The sequence below is a fragment of the Lepidochelys olivacea genome (genome assembly GCF_965140295.1).
Source record: "Lepidochelys olivacea isolate rLepOli2 genome assembly, chromosome: 4".
Classification (NCBI taxonomy): domain Eukaryota; kingdom Metazoa; phylum Chordata; order Testudines; family Cheloniidae; genus Lepidochelys; species Lepidochelys olivacea.
In genome coordinates, this window is record NC_140414.1 from 67,031,659 (window position 1) to 67,051,843 (window position 20,185).

At 40.7% G+C, this 20,185-nt stretch overlaps 1 protein-coding gene across 3 annotated transcripts in view; it reads left to right on the forward strand.

Moving 5' to 3' along the window:
- The first annotated feature begins 11,902 nt into the window (after window positions 1-11,902).
- Window positions 11,903-20,185, forward strand: part of RBM46 (RNA binding motif protein 46) — a 42,806-nt gene continuing 34,523 nt past the window's right edge. For all 3 annotated transcript variants that reach the window (XM_084625540.1, XM_084625541.1, XM_084625542.1), the window contains exons 1-3: window positions 11,903-11,984; window positions 12,525-12,694; window positions 15,048-15,209. In XM_084625540.1, the coding sequence (XP_084481666.1) occupies window positions 15,059-15,209 (151 nt within the window). In that variant the 5' untranslated portion in view covers window positions 11,903-11,984; window positions 12,525-12,694; window positions 15,048-15,058. The remainder of the gene's footprint in view (window positions 11,985-12,524; window positions 12,695-15,047; window positions 15,210-20,185) is intronic.

The window sequence follows — 20,185 nt, forward strand, 5'->3', positions numbered from 1 at the left end:
GGTCTCTAGTTATGTTTACACTGCAGCTGGGAGCAAGCCTCCCAGGAAAGGCAAACAGATTCATAAAAGTGGGGCTCAAACTAGTGCAGTAAAAATAGCAGCAGTGTGGATGTTGCAGCTGGGGTGGCAGCTCAGACACTGAAGTCCCCCCAGACCCTAAATGTAGCCCAAGCCACAAGATCCACACTGCTATTTTTAATATGCTAGGCTAGCCTGAGTCTATCTACCTGGACTGGGAGGTTTGCTCCCAGCTGCAGTGTAGACACGCCCTAATACAGAACCAAGATGCAGTCAGTCAGCCACATTGGCTTTCATAATGTGTACTAAATCTATCTGCAACTACTGTTCTAACCACTGTAGACAATTCTGCTCCTAAAGCCAGGAATGACTGATGCCCAGCATCTTAGTGTTGTCTCAAAAACAGTTTTGTAAGCCATTGGCAAAAGTGTGTCATACCTCTGCTCTCAGGGCTGGTCCACATAGAAAATAACAGCCTATATCTGCTACTATTTGCGCCTTTATCTCAAATGAAAGACATACAGCTATAGTCTGGCTCTAAAGGTCATAAGGCCTGACCCAGTTGTATTAAAACAGGGAAAATCTGATTGTATAATTAAAGACTGCTTCCTAGTGTATAATCACATGGAGGCACAATTAAAGTTGCACAGACAACCTTAATTCTGGCAATTCCTAATTTTTGAATGCTTGGTTTTGCAGATAATGTTATGTTATATAATATAGGGTCCCTCTTTAGTGTACTTGTTGAAATGATTTTATTTAGATGTGGATTTTGATGTTAATTTTTTATTATTGTATGTTTATTGTTTGTATTTTGGCTCCTGGGAGCTGTCTCTAAGTACAGTGTGAGGTATGTTTTCAGGATACTGAAAGTTTTTCATGTGCATCAACAGAGTGGAAGACCTTGCTTGGGTAAGCTCCATAAAGGTCAGAACTTGATTTAATAAACGTTCCTTTCAAGAAAGCAAGCCTTGTTCCTGAAGGTATGAAATTAGCACTTACTGGGGAGTTGGTACTTCAGAGCGATGCTAATAAGCTATAGAGCCTTTCACTTTTACATCACTAGTTTGAATCCAGCACATGTGAGAAGGGATCAAAAGATGTTCTCATCTACTGGATATTTGGTGCTTTATCATAAGAGATGTGTAGGGTGGGTCCTAGTTTGAGCTCTCACATCTCAAACGCAACACTATACTTTGCAATAACTGGCAGACTCTTCAAAGAGGCCAAGGACTGCATGAGTCATGGAGACTGAACTAACCCTGTTCACCCATGGAGACTGACCTACCTCTAGAGGAAGTCCCTCCTCTGTCCCCCGGAAAAAAGGTGAGGCATGCTGACAGGACACTGTGTGATAGATGGGGGACTTCATTCAGCAGAACTCTCAACTCAACTCCTTCTGCCACTAATGGTCAAATAGGCTAACTCTTTTATCAGTACTGAATTCATACAATTTTTTACAGTGAAGGTTATGGTTATATGCAAATTATTTCCAATATGAAAAATTCTCATTACATAATTTGCATAAAATATTCCAGAAGGAACTGCACAAAATGTCAAAGCTGTGCGACAGCAGAGACCAATATTTAATTGCTCTTTCCAATTCCTTGCTTGGAAAGCTGTGCTTCAACTCCACCTCCTGGCTTCATGGTCCCTCTAGTAACCAGCCTCTGCAGAGTCCTAAACAGATGCTCCAGAGGGTTTGCACAACCCAAAAGAGTGGTTTGTAGACAAAACTAAAACAGCTGGGATATGTGGAAGCAGGGGACACCCAATCATCTGAGCTAGGACTCCATGAGCTATTTCCAATACAGGACTTAGGGCCAGCCCTGTATTGCCATGAACCATAGAACTAGCACCCCAGGTCACATAGGCAAGTTTCCCCGCTACAATCTGATGTTCTGCTGCTGCCGTTAACGGATTAGTTATGCAGTACTGTGGGGAATATACCCAGTACTCCTACGCTGAACCACGTGTGGCATTGCAAGGTGCATTACGCTATGGAGGCTGTTCCATTCAGCACTGTGTAGTAACCCTCGGAAGGACATAAGAAAAAATATTTTAGTAACTAATTATAACCAAAAGAGTAAGGAAATGTGAGGTGTGGGCACAATCAATGACAGGGGTAGCAGGAGAAAGACCATTCACACAAAATGGCATACAGCATAAGAGAGGGGAAAAAGAACCAAGTACTACTAGAACCAAGCAGGCCTACTTCCCTATTCACCAGGTAGGTAAATATCCTACGAGTTTGTGGCCACATCATTCCCACAGTCTTTATACAAAACTTGCACTGAATTAATTTGGAATTCTGCACATGTAGTAAGTTAGGCTATGTCCCTGACAAAGTCATGGAGACCAAAAGAAATGGAGGCAGCAGTAGCATTTCTTCATACTATAAACTAGCCCTTAGGAGCTAATAATCACAGGATCCAGCATCGTTCTATTTTCCCTTTTCTGTCCCACCTCCTGGCTTACTCCTACTGGTGGTGCCTCTGTCACAGGATAGGTAAGCTAAGGGGCCAGATGCCAGAACAAGAGGGGTGGTTCAGCTGCTAGGGAAGGTTCATAATTCAATGATTACTAATTTATTTAATCGACAGACTTTAGATTGGGAATGAGGGCTATTCAAAAACTAGCCTGGAGGAAGCACAAGAACTTGTATTGTAGGTAATAACCTTGCTTTGCGAGTGAGATAAAACTCTTTGAATGTAGACCTTTTCTAGCTGTAATTTCTATGCTGGAACCCATAAATCCAACGGTATCAGAGTGCAGACATTGCTCGAGAACCATATCTCATCTAGAATTATGAAATATTTTGGAATTAGTCTGAAGGATAAAGCTTTGGGACTTAAAGCTCTTATGGGCAAACTAAAAAAACAACAGTTGTAGAAAACTAATTAATTTCATCAGTAACTTTTTAAATTCAATTTGTCTATTTTGGGGATATTTGTGTTAGAATACAAGGTGTCTCCTTGACAGCCACTACTTGATACTGCAACAAAGTCACAATTCTGTGTTTGTGACAACATAGTCTGTTGCCATGGGAAGCGTTAAGATGTCAGAACTTCAGTATTATGACTTGACTGCATGATTAAGCAGGAAGAGAAGATGGGCTGTGAGGGAGACACTTGTTTGAACACACAACGCCCTCCCCCCCCTTTGGTCATTAGAAAAAATAGCAAGGGGAAGGTATTAAAATGATCCAAAGATTTATTTGATTAGTATGATCAATCTAAAGTGTTCTCCTGTATGAAAGTCCCTCATTAACTCAGCAGATCCATTCAGCTGAATGAAGTCTCTTCATTACTGAGCACACACAGTAAGTGGCATGGGCTTTGTGTTTGTCCCCTTGAAATAAATGGGAATTCTGTCATTGACTTCAGTGGGAGCAGGATCAGAAATTTAATTTTTTTCCTGGCCTCTGTTGCTAATCCCTACAGAAATCTTGTTGACATGTCAGAGCTGCAGTCCCTAATCACTATGAGCCTTGATTTAAATTATGACTCACATATTTGTATAGACTCACTCTAATGTATAGATTTAGTAGCTTTATTTAAATGCACCAAGCTGGTGCTTATTTAGCACTCCCCAAATGTCCCCTTCTAGCATGCGCCAAGTCTTCTGTAAAATCTGAGATGCATGTTTTCTCTTTCCTTTGGTTGTTCTGAAGTCCTGATCAGGAATAGCTAGAATTTCTCTTGATATTGCACACACACATGTATAATTACATCCCATATTCCCTTATACTGAAGCTGGGTTTTTTAGTGCCTCTCTTCATGTCAAATATGTTCCTTGAGTTTCTTTTGGACTCAACACTAATGTGCCAATTTGTCACGAAGAGAAAAATTAACAGTGGGCTCAGTGGTCCATTAGGTTGTCATTCATGTAGTTGTGCAGCAGGAAACATGGTTGTATTTTACATGGGATGGAAAGACCTATTGTATAGCCGGAACTATATTCCGTTGAGTTTCATGACTTGTTTCTTTCTTGGCAACTAGCTTCCTTTATTCCAAGGTGCAGTTACATGTCTTGACCTTTCTGTTTGCAGTTAATATATCTATGAATACGTTGTATTCTTGCTAATCTTTCAGTGAAAGTTGGATAATATCCCAAATGGCTAGTCAAAGTTCATGGCTTTAGGGATGTTCAAGTTGGAAGTAGAAATTGATGGAATCTAGTATTTTCTTTGATGCAATCTTGTTTTGTTTACAAGGAATGTACAAAGTCCAGCTTCTCTGAATGGAGAAGGACCCAAGAACAAAAGAAGCAGTTTCTTAGCTTACAGCCTCAAGCCTCTTTAACTTGCAGACCCTAAAGCTCTCTCTCTAGCTTTTTCTAGAGTTACACTGTGCTCACAGGCCACTGTTTGGCTTTCTTGAGTTTTGCCTCTGCCTGTTCTTGTCTGTCCTAAGTTTTTATGTGTTCTCCCCGCCAACCCCATGTGTTAACACATGATAGGAAAACTCCAAGCCATTCACTGTGATAATCAAACAGTATGACAGATAAGAAGAATCCAAAGTTGTGAAGTCTTATGGTCCCAAGATATCCATAATTATGTGGTAAGTTTTGGGCTGATGTCAAGCCAAATTCACTGGTATTTTTGTTGTAACAAGATTAACTTGACTTTATGGTAGGCAACACCACAGCATCCATTTTAAGTTATTAGTGTTTAACTTGCAAAGAGCGAAGCTGAATGCAGGTTAAGTTGAACAAGTAGAACTTTATTAAATCCTCTGCACTGCACTATGGGCTAAGTTGCTTCCAGCCTAGCTCCCTGTATTCCTTATTCTACTGGTGTTCCATCAATAAGAGTCCCTTCAGGGCACATGGGTCTACTGATTCCAGTTCCAGTGATCAGGAGACAACCAGTATATACTGTACAATTTTTGTTATGGTCTGAAATTTTTCTTGAGGGCCTTCATGTACCAGCTGAAATAAAATACTAAGTACTAAACTACTAAAAAACAATACGACAATTTGTACTTATCTCTGACAAGTAGCCAGGGCAGCTACCAGTGATGGTGCAAAGGATAAGAAAGGCCTTCTACTCCCTCCTGCAGCTCACAATGTACCTTGAGGAACCCACCTGGGGCATGTCATCCAGCAACCTTCCCTAGTCTCCTCTAAATGGGGAACAGTTGCAAGAGCTGGTTTGTGAGAGAGAAGCTTATAAGTGAGTTTGACATCATCATCATTCTCTCAACTCTAATTCTCTCTTATTTATTGTATTGCTATTGATTATTGGTCCTTCATCCCATTTCTCTTCTAGGACTGCAACACTTCAGCTGCCCAATTTCACTGCCCATTATATTTCTTACATTCCTTCTCTTCCCTACCCTCTCTTCCTCCTTCCCTTTGAAACTCCCTGCCCACAAATGCCCTCTTTTTTACTCATTTCCTTCTCAATTCAATCCTTCTTCTCCACCACTTCAGCCTTGAATGTCTCCCCCAAACCCTACATTTTTGAAACAAAATTATATTAACTCATAAACAGATGTAAAATCAACATGGAACTAACATGGTAGATGCTTGTTATCGTGCTGATCATACTGCTATGTTGTATCTATTTTTCTCCACTCTGATTTTGTCTTTTAGACTGTAAACTCTTTGGGGCAGGGACTGTCTTCCTATATGGCATGGGAATCAGCTCGCTTTTTTTAACATTAAAGTTGCCAGAGCTCAGTCTATATTAGAGCTCCTATGCTTGGAGGAGCAGCATTGGTGGTGGTAGAACAGTGACATTCCCAAAAAGTCGAGAGACAAGGTGGGTGAGGTAATATAATTTATTGGACTAACTTCTGTTGGTGAGAGAGACAAGCTTTCAAGCTACTCTTCTTCAGCCCTGGCTTGCTCAAAAGCTTGTCTCTCTCACCAACAGAAGTTGGTCCAATAAAAAAAAAAATTACCTCACCTGCCTTGTCTCTCTAATATCCTGAGACCAACCCAGCTACAACACCAGTGTTCCCAAAAATGTCTAGTGTTGATGTCAGCTGTAGAGATCCAAAATCAAGTGAAACTCTCTGGTACTGATTACATTTTGCACTAAGGATTTGGACTGTTCCCATGTGCACTAGAGAAACATTTGTGCAAGTCCTTGCAAACCAAAGCACCCTAGTTTTGCACAGTCCTATGCTTTTTAAATAACATAATATCCCCACCTAGTGGCTAGCTAGGAAGTGACATTATCTACTGTAATAATATGGTATAAGAAGCCATTATTTATCATTATAACTTCCCCTCCTTATAATCTACCACTACCCATACAGCAAAAACCATTGTTCTTCTTTCCATTAAATAAATAAGAAACAATTAACTTTGGATCCTACTAATATAACGTAAAAGAAAAGTAGACATTTGTTAAGGAGAAATTAATTAACCACAAAAAAGTACTGGACATTTCAGTTTCTTTGTTTCATCTCTGTTGGATCCCTGACGTAATTAAGGTTTGGAGCACTTCAGTGTTACTTTATGCTTTCTTCATTGGTGCTCCCTATGACTGCTCTTGCTTATAGTTTTCTTCACGACCAGCTTTGATTGCAGGATTAGGCTCTCTATGAGCAGCAATAATTAGGCATAACAGAGGGATTCAAGAATGCATTGATAGCCTTACTTAATGGGGTCTACAAAACACTAATGATGGTAAGTGATGGAAAGCTAATTTATATATATCTTTAGATATAATTTATAGGTTGAGGAACCAGAAAAAGGAGTATGTTACTTCTATACAGAATCTCAGATGAATCTCAGAATTAGCACTATGTCTTCTAAGCTACCGGAAAGATATAAAGAACTCTGCAGGGAAGTGTCATGAGTGGCATAATTATCATAGACATCTACGGTCTGAGTTTTCTGGGCTTCAACACTTGATGGCTAGTTAGCCTCAAGTTTATAAATTGGAAGGATGTCTTTTGGACAAATCAATGGGTTTAAAGAACGCAGAGTTAGCTGGTGCTCAAAGTACTGAGAGACTAAAGTTCACTACATTTTCTAATAATTTCCCAAATAAATATTAGTGGAAATGTTTGCCATTAATGTTTGTCTAAACCACTATCAAGACCCTGAATTTTGGGTTATTTCAATTTAAATGAATGTTTAAATTCTATTCTCCACTTTTTCACTTAATGTATTTTATGGCAGGGTGATTGAACTGCTCCGAGGGTAATGTGATATAAAATTGTTAGCTTCCAGCAAGCTTTTAGTTAAAATCCAAGTCAAATCAGATGTAACCAAAATCATTTTCAGCTGATGGCTGTTTGGTTTGTATGCAATCAGTTGGTAATCTCCATCTAGTTCCCAAAGAATGTAACCACGTTACAATATTTCCACCAAAACTAGCACGAGTTGAATTCCTTGCTGACAGTCTTAGCAGAGAGGTCCCAAACTAAATAGTAATAGAGACTGTCTTCTGTCCTTTAGGGTGTGATTCCTTCAGAGTGAGTGTTAAGACATATTGGTAGGGTATTAGGAGGAAGCTCATTCTGAATCTGAAGGTGCATATACAGCTCTGATGTAGTGGAGAGAAGACTTTGGTCTCAAAGGCTCTCAATCTGATACCTTTCACAAACACTAAAGCAGCAAACAAATGTGTTTAATCACCACTGTACAGATATGCAGGGGACATGTCATCTATCACCCTTATTCATAATTGCATTTAACATTTCTGATTTTAAAAAATAATTAGAAATAGAAATGAAAGTATTCTGTGGCCATAAAAATGTGAAAGAATTGACAGGAAGTAGCGAAAGAAAGTTGTTCTCTACCTCCCTAGTCCTTTAGGCCATCTTTTTCCTTTTCTTCCCTTCCATTTTTTGACTTTCATTTCTGTTTCATATTATCATCTTTTTCCTTTTTTCTCCCCCACCCTCCCAATACTTCCAGTCAGCTTCTTTACTTCTATGAGCTACCATAACGAAACAATGATTTTTCTTATTGATTGACTGCGGGCACTGCTTGGCCATAGGGGCAAAAGATTTTGGAGGCAGATACACAAGGTGGCAATAACAAATAGGTGCTCTAATCCACAGGCCAATATACAAAGTAGTAGGTGTCTACCATGCTGAGACGAATTTGACTCTGCAGTGCGGGAAATAACACAAACACGTTATTAAAAGTTTTATACATCTGTTTATGTATGGTTTTCTTTTTAAAATCCTTCTTGTGGCTGAAATAAAGAAAGTTACAGGGCAAATTCTGCACTCAGGTGTATTGGCATAAATCTGGAGTAATTACATTTACTTAATTGAAATTACTCTGAATTGATGCTTGTGTAACTATGTGCAGAATTTTCCCCAAGATCTATGTTTAACATTTATTGTACATATACATGTACAAATTCAGAGTCTACTGACCTATTCTCCACAGATGTATTCCTCGCTCTGAGAACAGGTAATCACATCAAAAGAGGAAGAAAGTGATATAAAATGTTTTCTTCTAATGACTCCTTCAATAGTATCAGAATTCCATAGCTCATAATGAAAAAAATCTACTCTTTTAAAGAAGCAAACTGTACAAGAGTAAATGGCACTCTTGAAAAAGAAAGACCCTTGAGGCAGTATAACTTTATATAGGATGATTCCACTAAACAAGTATTTGCAGCTACCTGATGAAATGGAAACTAAAATAAAATGTATTGATGGATTGAATTGAAAGCTTTTTATAGACTGTTTACTATAATTAGATTTACAATTACATAGATTACATTTTAGGTCTAGGTTCTGTAGAGACCTTTGTCTAAACTTCAAAGGATGTCTGCTTCCTTTTAAACTATTTGCCCTACCTTCACATCAAACTTGTCAGAGTGCAGAAATGCTACATACCAGCTTTTCCAGCTCCGGGACATAGTAAAATTTACTCTGACAAAAAACCTTATGTTTCTATAAAAATGTATTATAACTGTAATAATAGTCTACTCTAGGAAAATATGTGATGAGACTTGCTAACATTCCAACCAAACAAAACAGAACAAAATTATTTACTATAGTTAGTTAAAATAGCTGGCAAAGAAAGGAAAAGCAACTTTCACACTTGACAGAAGTAAGATGAATGGGGAAAGATCTCAAATATACCCAAGGGAATAAATGGAATGATCTATGCAATATTCTACCCTTTTTCTACACGCTTCAGATCAGTGAGAGTTGTGAACAGATCTGCCACATTCATATAGTAAATTAGGGCCCACTGATATTGATGGGTGCAGGATATAGCCCCTAGGCAAATGGCACATTTTACTTGTGATTCCAGGTACTTTTTTAGCTAGAACTTATGCCAAATGTATTTTGTAAAGAGCAAGTAACTCTATTGTAAAATGCACCTTTTACACCTCTTTATTTAAGCCTTTGCTTATCAAGCCTAAAAAGATTAAAACATAGCTGTACTTAAGTCCTGATTCAGAAAAGCACTTAAGCATAGGATTAAGTGTTTTGCTGACTAATGATGATTTCCTCAATCAGGGTCTTGTTCTCCTGTCCTCCAAGTAGTTGTACATCAAAACCAGCAGAGTTAAACCTGGCATTAGTTCGGTGGTCTCAGTTTGGTTCCAGTGGACAGGTGTCTATGTCAAAAAACAGTTATCACAGCTGATATTGTCACACTTGTTGGCAGTTTTAGTAGAGGTGGGCATGATTTTAATTACCCTTCTACTTATATCACTTGTTCTTTGAAGCTTGACTACTGACAAACTCTTGAGTGGAGCAAGGGCAGCAGCTTCTCTTTTAAAGACCTACTCCCAACAAGTGTTACCTAAGAGAAGGAAGGAGGAGGGGCAATGGAATAAGGAAGAGCCAGAGAAGAAGGTAAAAGGAAGGAGAGAGAGGAGAAGGAATGGAGATGGAACTCACTTCTCATGCACATACTGCTGTTTATTTGATACGCTTACACAAGTGCATAGAAGATTTAAATTAACTAGGTTTAAAACTGTTTAATAAAAATGTGTTTTAGTAATCTTCTTGATGAAGAGGTTGGATAGTTTTGACATCGGTGTTTACTGCAAGATAATGACATAGGTTTGGAACATGCTTTCAGCCAATTAGATTTTCTCTTTCATTCCAGCCATTTTATAAAATAAAAGGAAGGCTGACAATAAATTTGTGCAATCTATTGGCTGCTGTGGATAGAAATTGGATAGTATTCATTTACTATTTAAAGAAATATTATTCAGTTTCTGTACACTACAATGGCAGACAGCAATACTCCGGAAGTGTCTGGTACAGCCCCACACAATGAGATCTCACATGCACAGAATCCAGAGAAACCCACTCAGATTTTTTTTAAAGTTAGAAAAGAAATATACTTAGCATACTGTAAAATAGCAATAACTAAAATGGAATTTCTTATTGGGTAGTAACTGATCTCAGGCAGTGGAAAGCCTGAGTTGCTGCCAAAAGGCACTGGCTTGTTAACATTACATACACTCAATTCCCTCATGTTAGAGATGTCATGACTAGTTTGGATGAGGTGAAAATGATTGTAGGCCCCTGCACTGAAAATGTGGTGACACTCCATGAAAAATGATATCACTGGGTACACTATTAAGCTTTTACTGTTAAAAGTATTAAATGTCAAACATATCATTAAAGCACTATTCCATTAATAACAATAATGGAACAAACCATCTCTTTAAAAAAAAAAACTGATAAGCTGAATTGTCTACCATGCCAAATTAGAAATGACTTAGAAATTGGAACCCATTTAAAATTAGACTAGAAGTACTGAAGCACGTTACTATAGGGACTAGAGTTATAATTTCTCTGATTCACTGGAATATGAAATTTAGCATTTCAATATTAAAGATGGGGAACTTCTTTAATGAGTTAAAAGTTATATGCTTTTTCTTTAATGCCCTCATTGCTGTGCAATCTGGGTGCAATAAGTACACAATACTTTGTAACAGCAAATTAAACTGCCCACAACCAACAAACTTTACAGACTTTTGGTGCAGCTGATGGATACCCATCAAATGTATATGACATGGGTATGGTTCTGCAGCCATGCTCTGACCCCTGAGGAATTTTGTTGTGGTTCTGAAAGTACTGTGTACAAATTATGTGGCCTCGAATTGCTACATTGCTGCGGCATTTAAGAGATGCCTAGCTCTATTATTTAATTTAATATAATGGAGAGAGAAAATAATTTTAAATTTCTCTCTCCTGCTATGCACCTATTTTGTAATTTTCAGTGGTTATTAACTGGTACCAATAGAGTTGTATAAAACTGATTCTTTTTGTGAATGTTTCTGTAATTTTGTTTCAGGTAACTTTGCACCTGCTCGATGTGCTACCTTTTAGCAAGGCTGTTTAAGATTGGATTTGTAAATCAAAACCTGTGAAAATGTATCTTAGTCTGATTGCAACTTGACATTTTCACTCAGCAATGGTCTGATTTTCAGAAAAGCTCAACAGTTACCAGACACTCCATCGTGCCCCCCCCCATTTATGTTGCAATACATTAGTAAAAATGAAGTCACACTAAGCTGAGCAAAAACCACAAACTGCAGAGGTTTCCCCTCACTTTGGCTGTATTTGCAGCCCTGGGGATGCACATGCTGTACCCTAGCAGGCTGGGATTCACATAGGACACTGGGCCTCCAGCCTGGCTTCAGAAACACGGCTATGACTTTTCTCAGCGTCAAGATAACAAGCCTGCCCACGCGCACTTCACACCCCCTCCCTTCTCTTTCAAAGCCGCACTCAGATGGTAGCACCTCTCTCATTGGCTCCTTCATACCCTCTTTTTAATTGGTCGCACACCCACCCTCAACCTCCAAGGTTTTTAAAAGCTTTCCCCGCCCTTCTCGGCTCTCGACATGTTCTGATTGGTCGCCGGCGCCTGTCAATTTTGTCAGGTGCCTACTCGGGCGGCTGCTGATTGGGGCGCTGGGGCGTTAGATGGTGCCTCGCGCCGAAGAGTGGGAAAGTCGGTCGTGGTGGTGGCGCCGAATATCACGCGCGCGAGAAGGGCGGTGGCGGGTGAGGCGCGAGGTGCTCGCGCTGCCATTTCCCCGTCCCCAGTCCCGGGAGTCGCCGTTGGCGGTAAAACTCTCCCGGGAGGGGGGCCGTTCAACGTTCTGTGTAACGGTCCCACCTCGGCGGGTGGGGCCGGGTATCTTCAGCCTGAGGTCCCTGCCGCGCCGCTGGGATGGGCGGCGGCTGACAGCCCGGCGCGGGTGCGGCCCCAGAAGCCCCGTGGGGGGAAGCGGGCGTAGGGCTCTGGATGGAAACGCGTCGCTGTGACTGTTGCTCCAGTGACTCCGAGACAGCACCAAGAGACCCGGGGAGCCTCTCCCGTGCCACCCTTCTCACCCTGGGACTTACTCCCATGCCACCTCTGCCCCGCACCAGCGCCTTGGTCCGCCTCCCCTGCCTCTTTCTCACAGCCTCCAGCGCCGTGTACAGCCACCCCAATCCCACAGCTCCCCGTGCCCGGCCAACCAGCCCCTCCCCCCGCATCAAATATAACGTGCCCCATCCCCACCACGTAGGTCTTGATGTGCTCGGTTGTTTCCACAGATATCCCCACCCCCTTCCTGCCAGCTTGATTGGACTGGGTGAAGCAGAGGAAAATCTAATCGTCCCCTGTGGTGTCCCATCAGCAGCGAGACGTGCATCTGCCAAGCCAGGGTCTGCTGAGTGACCACTGTTCCTTTTGGGCACGCGTGACCTGCACGCTGCCAACCACGGTAAAAGTAACCCAGGCTATGTCTACACCTAAACAGCTACAGCTCCTGAGCGCAGCCACTTGCCAGTGGGGTTCTCCCTTTGTTGTAAATAAGCTACCTCCCTGGGAGGCAGTGGGGTGGCTAAATTGATGGAAGAATTCTTCTGTAAACCTGGCACCGTCCACACTGGGGGTTAGGCTGGCTTAACTATGTCAGGGGTGTAGAGCCCTATAGACAGAGCTATGCCAATGTAAATTTTCAGCATAGACCAGCCCTAACTTAGCCTGTGTGGCAAGCTGCAATCATGTCACCCTTACCACCACCACCATCATCATCATCACTATCCAGGAATTACCGGGACAGAATTATTCCTCTTTCTTTTCCCTCATGCCTGTCTTAATCTCCATTTTATTGCAAAGGAACGGAGGAGAGGATGGGGTGAGCAATAATAAATAGTAATAAAATAATAAATAGACCAATGAATTAAAATGTCTTTAGTTATGTGTGATATGTATTTAAGCTTGTATTTTCAAATAGAAGCCTTGTTTCTATGGTTACTTTTTTCAAACACTTATACCTTCAGATGTGTGTGTTAATTTCAATTAACACAGGCAAAATAACGTACCTGTCTGTGTAGGTGTTAGCCTAACATTTACCCATGCAATGTTTTTCTGCTTGAAAAATGTATACATGTAAGTTTGTACCCTACACACAAGGTTTCCAAGTGGAGGCTGCTTTGGAAATCAGGGCCTTAATGTTAGTGGTTTTTGAAGTAATTCTCTTTTCCTTTATTTTTATTTAAAAAAACATTGTTCCTGGAAATATTCTTCATACAAAATGCTTTCCCTAAAATTGTGAGGTATAATAGATTAAGTAAATTAGATGAATATTTATCTAATAGTTTTGTTTGAGGAGTAGGGCATTTGCTTGCTTAGGAAAAAATGACTTTTTTTTTACTTTTATGATAGTATTTTAAAATTGTATATTAAGCATGAGCACATTTTGGTTTTTATGTTTGTTCACTTGTGCAAGCATAGTGTCTTTCTCTGCTTCAGAACTGGTTTGCTCATTTTAAACATTGCTGACATTAAAATTATAGTAGTGAAAGTCTCAAACTTAGTTTGTTAATAGAAATTTTAAAAAAATCATTTGGGTGTTCTTAAAATTGATTGTTAAATTGAAGTTGAACTTTTCTTTAAAGATCAGTTGGAACTGAGCGTGTTTTAAATATTGTAGGGAAACTCTGAAGTCCTGTAGTTTAAATCCTTCTAAACTGAGTTAAGGTTGTACCATGACATGATTGCTTGAAATATTTGATGATAGAATTACTAACCCCGCTTTTTTCAAAGTCTTGTTGATAGCTGCAAAATAAGCTATGTTTGAAGAAAGTGAGTAGTAATTAATGTTCAGAGGCAGCAACATGCATCTTGAGGTTTAACAGAGGCTGTCCTGACTCCAGTCTGACCTTGCCTCAATGTTGCTTCTTACACTGCACCCTCTGGCCCCCTTGCAAGTTTCCAGGCCCCAGAAATACCACCTAGTTGTGAACTAAATCACTTTTAGCAGCATTTAATGAAGGATATAAGTAAGGCTGTTTGTAATCCAGGATGGTATTACTAAAAATGTAAGGGTCCTTATTTCATGCATTTGCGGGGATTTGTAAATGCAGCAAGGGCCTGGCAGCTGTTCTATGAGGGATAGGAAACTCCTAAACAGTAGCAGGAAGCTCAGCCTGTCAGGAACTACATGCTGCCCCAGAGAAGAGCTGCAGTGAATAGATCTCGGCAGACCTCTGGCTCTCCATAGTGGCAGGAGTCCTGACTCCAGGAAAGGTACTGAGCTGCGAACCGGGTTGGAAGGGAATGGTGGACCCAGGTGGGAATGGATAAACTGATACTTGACTCTAAGATCCTGGGGTGAAGGCTTACTTAATTTTCATTGGGTTTTAGGTTAATAAACTAGATCCCTCAGAAGGGGCATTGTTTCCTACATAAAGCCTTGGTGAATTTATTAATGACATTAGGGGAAACTGTGGCAGAAAGCGCTGCACTTGGCCACCCTGTGACACTCCATTGGCGAGTAAACAAGGTAAAACAGAAATTTCAGGCTATATCCTACAGATTATTACTGCTATGTGTACTGTAGTCTCATGCGTAATTTTATTGTAATAAATGGGACTATATTTGCGAGAAAATATATGGATGATGATAACATGCTAGTTTAGAACAAAAAAGTTTGTTTCTGCAAGGGAGGAATTTCATGAGGTAAAGTTAAAATAACTTATGCTGTTACTTTTCTGGCTTTTAGTAGCTATTGTATATGGGTTACTTTGGAATTATGTATTATGAAATTTTATCTTAATGTTTTGTTGAAGATATTGCAAATATGCACGACGAAAATACAGATGTGACAAATGGATGTGGCAAAATCCGAACTGGTACTCAGAATGAGGCTGCCTTACTAGCTTTGATGGAAAAGACTGGCTACAGCATGGTTCAAGAAAATGGACAAAGAAAATTTGGTGGTCCTCCACCAGGTGAGCATTTGTTTGAAATTATAAAAATACCAGGCCATGTTGTCTTTACTTTTGCCCAGTTAAACCATTGAAATTGACATTTAGCAAAGAAAACAGGGAATTGAGAATACATCATAATGTTAAGGGATTTCCCTTTGCCCCTCCCTTGGTTCTTGTCATGCAGACAGAAAGCAAAAGACCTGAAGTGCAGGCAAAGCGATGTTTATTGGGGTTAAGCAAGCAAGCATATCCATAGCTCTATATGCCACAGAACCTTTCCTGTCCCCTTTTTTCCCACCTCCTTCTTCTTGGCAGGCTTAATTATACCTGTAGTGCACGCCCCTGTCCCATCCCTTACAATTTATGGTCATGTTCCGTTTTGGAGGATTGTGAGTCTGGGGGCTTTGGTACCACCTCCTTTACCCTCATGGGAAGGGTAAGGAGTGAGGCTATGTATTGGCCAGGGTCACCTTTTCTCTGGCTTTTTAGTATTTCTGATGCGTCCCCCCACATTCCCTCTTGTCCTTCCAGACTGGTTTCTTGACCTTGCCTTGAGATAGGAGTCGAGGCAGTCTTCAAGTGTACGCTCGTATATTAAGCTCCCACCATACCCAGCAACACTTTAAACTCTCTTCCTTATCTCTTCTCATTGTGCTATAAACGCTGTCTGGTTAGGCAGAAGCAACACATGGTGTTTTGGTTCACATATTAGTAAGGATATAAAAATATCAAAAATCAAACTCAAAATCTTATCCCAAGCTAAGAGACAGGCCTATATACTAACGTGTGGCGGTTCAATACAAGACAGGACACAGCTTTAGGCAAGCAAGCAGGCTGGTCTGCTGATGGGATTGCCCCTGTCAGCTTTTCCACCTCTTTTATTTCTCTCCCCCCCTGCGCATCACATACCCCAACCGACCGCAAAAGGCATCAACAAAGGAAATAATATGACTTTGATTAATATTCCTATTTACTAGCCTCTATCTACTACAATCTTTATTCTCAGGCCTTGAGCTTCGGCCGAGGAAGCTTCCCACGGCTGATGTCCTTATTTTGACTTCCCAGATGGTCCATGTTTTCATGGTCCATGTCCTTGGACAGAACAGAGCAATGTGTGCTTTGCTCCTACACAACAGTCAGGGTGTGCCCTGACTGTTTCCAGGTGCATGAACGCTACATGAACCCTTCACTAACACATATGTGCAGTGAGACTAAGGTAATATGGAAGAAGATACCTTAGGTTGTATAACTTCTTGAATTTAATGCTTCATTTCCCAATTTAATCTAGTATTAATGGAGTTGTTTGTTTTAGAATTTTCCTCTTTTTGTTCTACCTGGGGGGGGGGAATCCATGTGTAGTTTAGGAATGGTGGCATGGCAGGGCTGTGGAGGTTTGGACTTATTAATACGTGTTATGTTAATAACTAGGGCTGTCAAGCGATCAAAAAAATTAATTGCGCTACCAAAAAATTCATTGTGATTAATTGTGCTGTTAATAATAGAATACCATTTATTTAAATATTTTTGGATGTTTTCCAATTTTTCAAATATATTCCATTTCAGTTATAACACAGAATACAAAGTGTACAGTGCTCACTTTATATTTATTTTTGATTACAAATACTTGCACTGTAAAAAACAAGAATGTTTTTCAATTCACCTAATACAAGTACTGTAGTGCAATCTCTTTATCATGAAAGTTGAACTTACAAATGTAGAATTATGTACAAAAAATAACTACATTCAAAAATAAAAGAGCGTGCAAGTCCAGTCAGTCCTACTTCTCGTTCAGCCAATCGCTCAGACAAGCAAGTTTGTTTACATTTGCAGGAGATAATGCTGTCCGCTTCTTGTTCACAACATCACCTGAAAGTGAAAACTAGTGTTCACCTGGCACTGTTGTAGAGCTATTTACATGCCAGATGTGCTAAAAATTCCGATGTCCCTTCATGCTTCAACCACCATTCCAGAGGACATGCACCTGTGCTGATGACGGGTTCTGCTCGATAACAGTCCAAAGCAATGTGGACTGACACATGTTCATTTTTGTCATCTGAGTCAAATGTCACCAACAGAAGGTTGATTTGGTGGTTTGTGTTCTATAGTTTCCGTATCGGAGCGTTGCTCTTTTAAGACTTCTGAAAGCATGCTCCACACCTCATCCGTCTCAGGTTTTGGAAGGCACTTCAGATTCTTAAACATTGGGTCAAGTGCTGTAGCTATCTTTAGAAATGTCACATTAGTACCTTCTTTGCGTTTTGTCAGTTCTGTAGCAAAAGTGTTCTTAAAATGAATAAATGTGCTGAGTCATTATTTGAGACTACTATAACATGAAATACATGGCAGAATGCGGGTAAAAAGAGTCAGAGACATACAATTCTCCCCCAAGGAGTTCAGTCACAAATTTAATTAACGCATTATTTATTTTAACGAGGGTCATCAGCATGGAAGCATGTCCTCTGGAATGATGGCCGAAGCATGAAGAAGCATACAAATGTTTAGCATACCTGGCACGTAGATACTTTACAATTCCAGTTACAGAAGTACCATGCGAAGTACCATGTCTTCTGGTGACCTTGTAAATAAGAAGAGGGCAGCATTATCTCCTGTAAATGTAAACAAACTTGTTTGTTTTAGCGATTGGCTGAACAAGAAGTAGGACTGAGTGGACTTGTAGGCTCTAAAGTTTTGTATTTTGTTTTTGAGAGCAGTTATGTAACAAAAAAAAATCTAGATTGCACTACAGTACTTGCGTAGGGTGAATAGAAAAATACTGCTTTTGTTTATCATTTTTACAGTGCAAATATTTGTAATAAAAAATAAAGTGAGCAGTGTACACTTGGTAGTCTGTTGTAACTGAAATAAATATATTTGAAAATGTAGAAAAACATCCAAAAATATTTAATAAATTTAATTTGGTATTCTATTGTTTAACAGTGCAATTTAAACTGCGATTAATCACAGTTAATTTTTTGAGTTAATCGCATGGGTTAACTGTGAATAATCGACAGCCCTATTACTAACTATTTCTTCACTTAAGAATGCACTTAAAATTCTGGTGTGCATGCACAACATGGTCAACTTTAAACAGATATGATTTTAATTTTGAATCAGTTTTCCTCAAATTTTATTTGTCTTTTTAAGTCACCTTGAGATTTACAGCCAAATTTTGAACTGATATTTCACACTTTTAAAGTTATATGAATACAGAATTTCTGATTGGAACAAATAGGGAAATTGCAATTTTTCTTACTTGGATAATTCAAAACCAGCTCAATGAATTTTGCTCAGACTTTAAGAAAAATTGCTTTTATGCTGAATAATATAATTGAATATTAAGCACAAAGGATTTTATTTGTAAAATTGCAGACAATAGTGGAAACTGCATTTCTGCTCTATAGCAGTTGCAGGTCACTTTTGCAAGTCTCAGTGGCTTTGGGCTTGACTGCAGCGTTAGTTCAAGTTATCTACCCATGAGTTAACTCCTGTTGAGTTAGCTGAGCTTGAGTGAGAGCAGTCATGCTGCAAAATGTCACTCAAGCAGCATAGCGTGTATGTATTAGCAGTGTAGATTAGCAAAGGCACTTACTTTTAAAGGTATTTAGGTGCTGTGATGTTTAGCTGAATAATGCCTAATGCCTTTAAAAATCTGGACCCAAGACCCTATAGCATTACTAGTTCAAGCATCAGTAGCACTTGGGTTAGGAACAACATTAGAGTTATATCTCAAGTGAATGCTGCTGCTGTTCCTCTTATCATGGCCCAATCTGGAAACCAGAAAAGACAGCCAGGAGCAGGGTGATTCCATACCCCTACTTTTAGAGCACTTCCTGGGATATGGGAGACTCAAGTTCAAGTTCCTGCACCAAATTGATCAGAGTAGGGATTTGAAAACAGGTCTCCCACCTTCCAGGTGAATGCCCTAACCACTATGCTGTTTGCTATAATGGGGTTGGCGGTATTGCTCTCACTTTTTCTTTCTCTGGTATTTTGTGGGGAATTGCTTACCTGGCGTAGGCGCCTAACTCCAGGAGAGGCTTCACAGCTGTGAATCCCTAGCATCGATATTGCCTAATTAGCTTTCGATGAACAGGAGTTAGGCCATGCCCCTCTCCTCAGCATTTCCTAAGATCTTAGTGACTTGCCACTCAGTATGCTGGCATCTGTGAATCTTTTTCAGAAGCCTAACTCTTCCCTTGCATTGTATAGGGAGCCTCGGGGCCTAACTTTTGGTTGAGGATTCTCCTGGGTGGCAGTTGTGGAGCAATAGGTTCCTTCGTGGATCTAGGCCTTAGAAGCTTGTTTCAGAAACCAAATTAAAAATGTATTCCAGGGGCGATGGAAAGGGGTGGTGGTCAAGCGGCCATAGCCCACCCACTTTTCACCACGGGCCTGGTTCCCTTCCCCATCTCTTCCCCGAGGCCCGGCCCTGCCCCCCAACAGCCAGGCCGGAAGTTGGAGCTTGGCCAGGGTAAAAATGGCCCGGGGAGCATGGGAAGCTGTGGGGAGCCATGGACCCTCCACCTGCCCAGGGTTGGGGGGCCCGAGAGCAGCCCCTGGCCTGTGTCCACACCCCCTGGATCCCCTGCCCCGGGCAAATGGAGGGTCTGCGGCTTCCCACAGCTGCCTGGGAGGCTCTTACCATGGCCTGGCTGAAGCCTGCCCCTGGTCAGGCTGGAAGCCAAAACTGGGTCAGAGTAAGAGCTGCATAGGGAGCTGCAGATCTTCCATCTGCCCTGGGCAGGGACAGAGGCTGAGAACTGCTCTCGGGGGCGGGGGGTCCCCCCAGCCCAGGCAGGTGGAGGGGCCTGGGCTCCCTGGCCTGCCTTCCGGCTTGGCTGGGGGCCAGGGCCTCAGGGGAAGAGGTGGGGCAGGGGCGGGGTCATGGAGGGGGTGGGGCCTTGTGCTCCCCCCTTCACTTTTTGGAAAAATCAGTCACCCGTGATGTATTCTTTAATACAATAAGCATAATTCAACAGAACAAAGGCTGTTTTTTA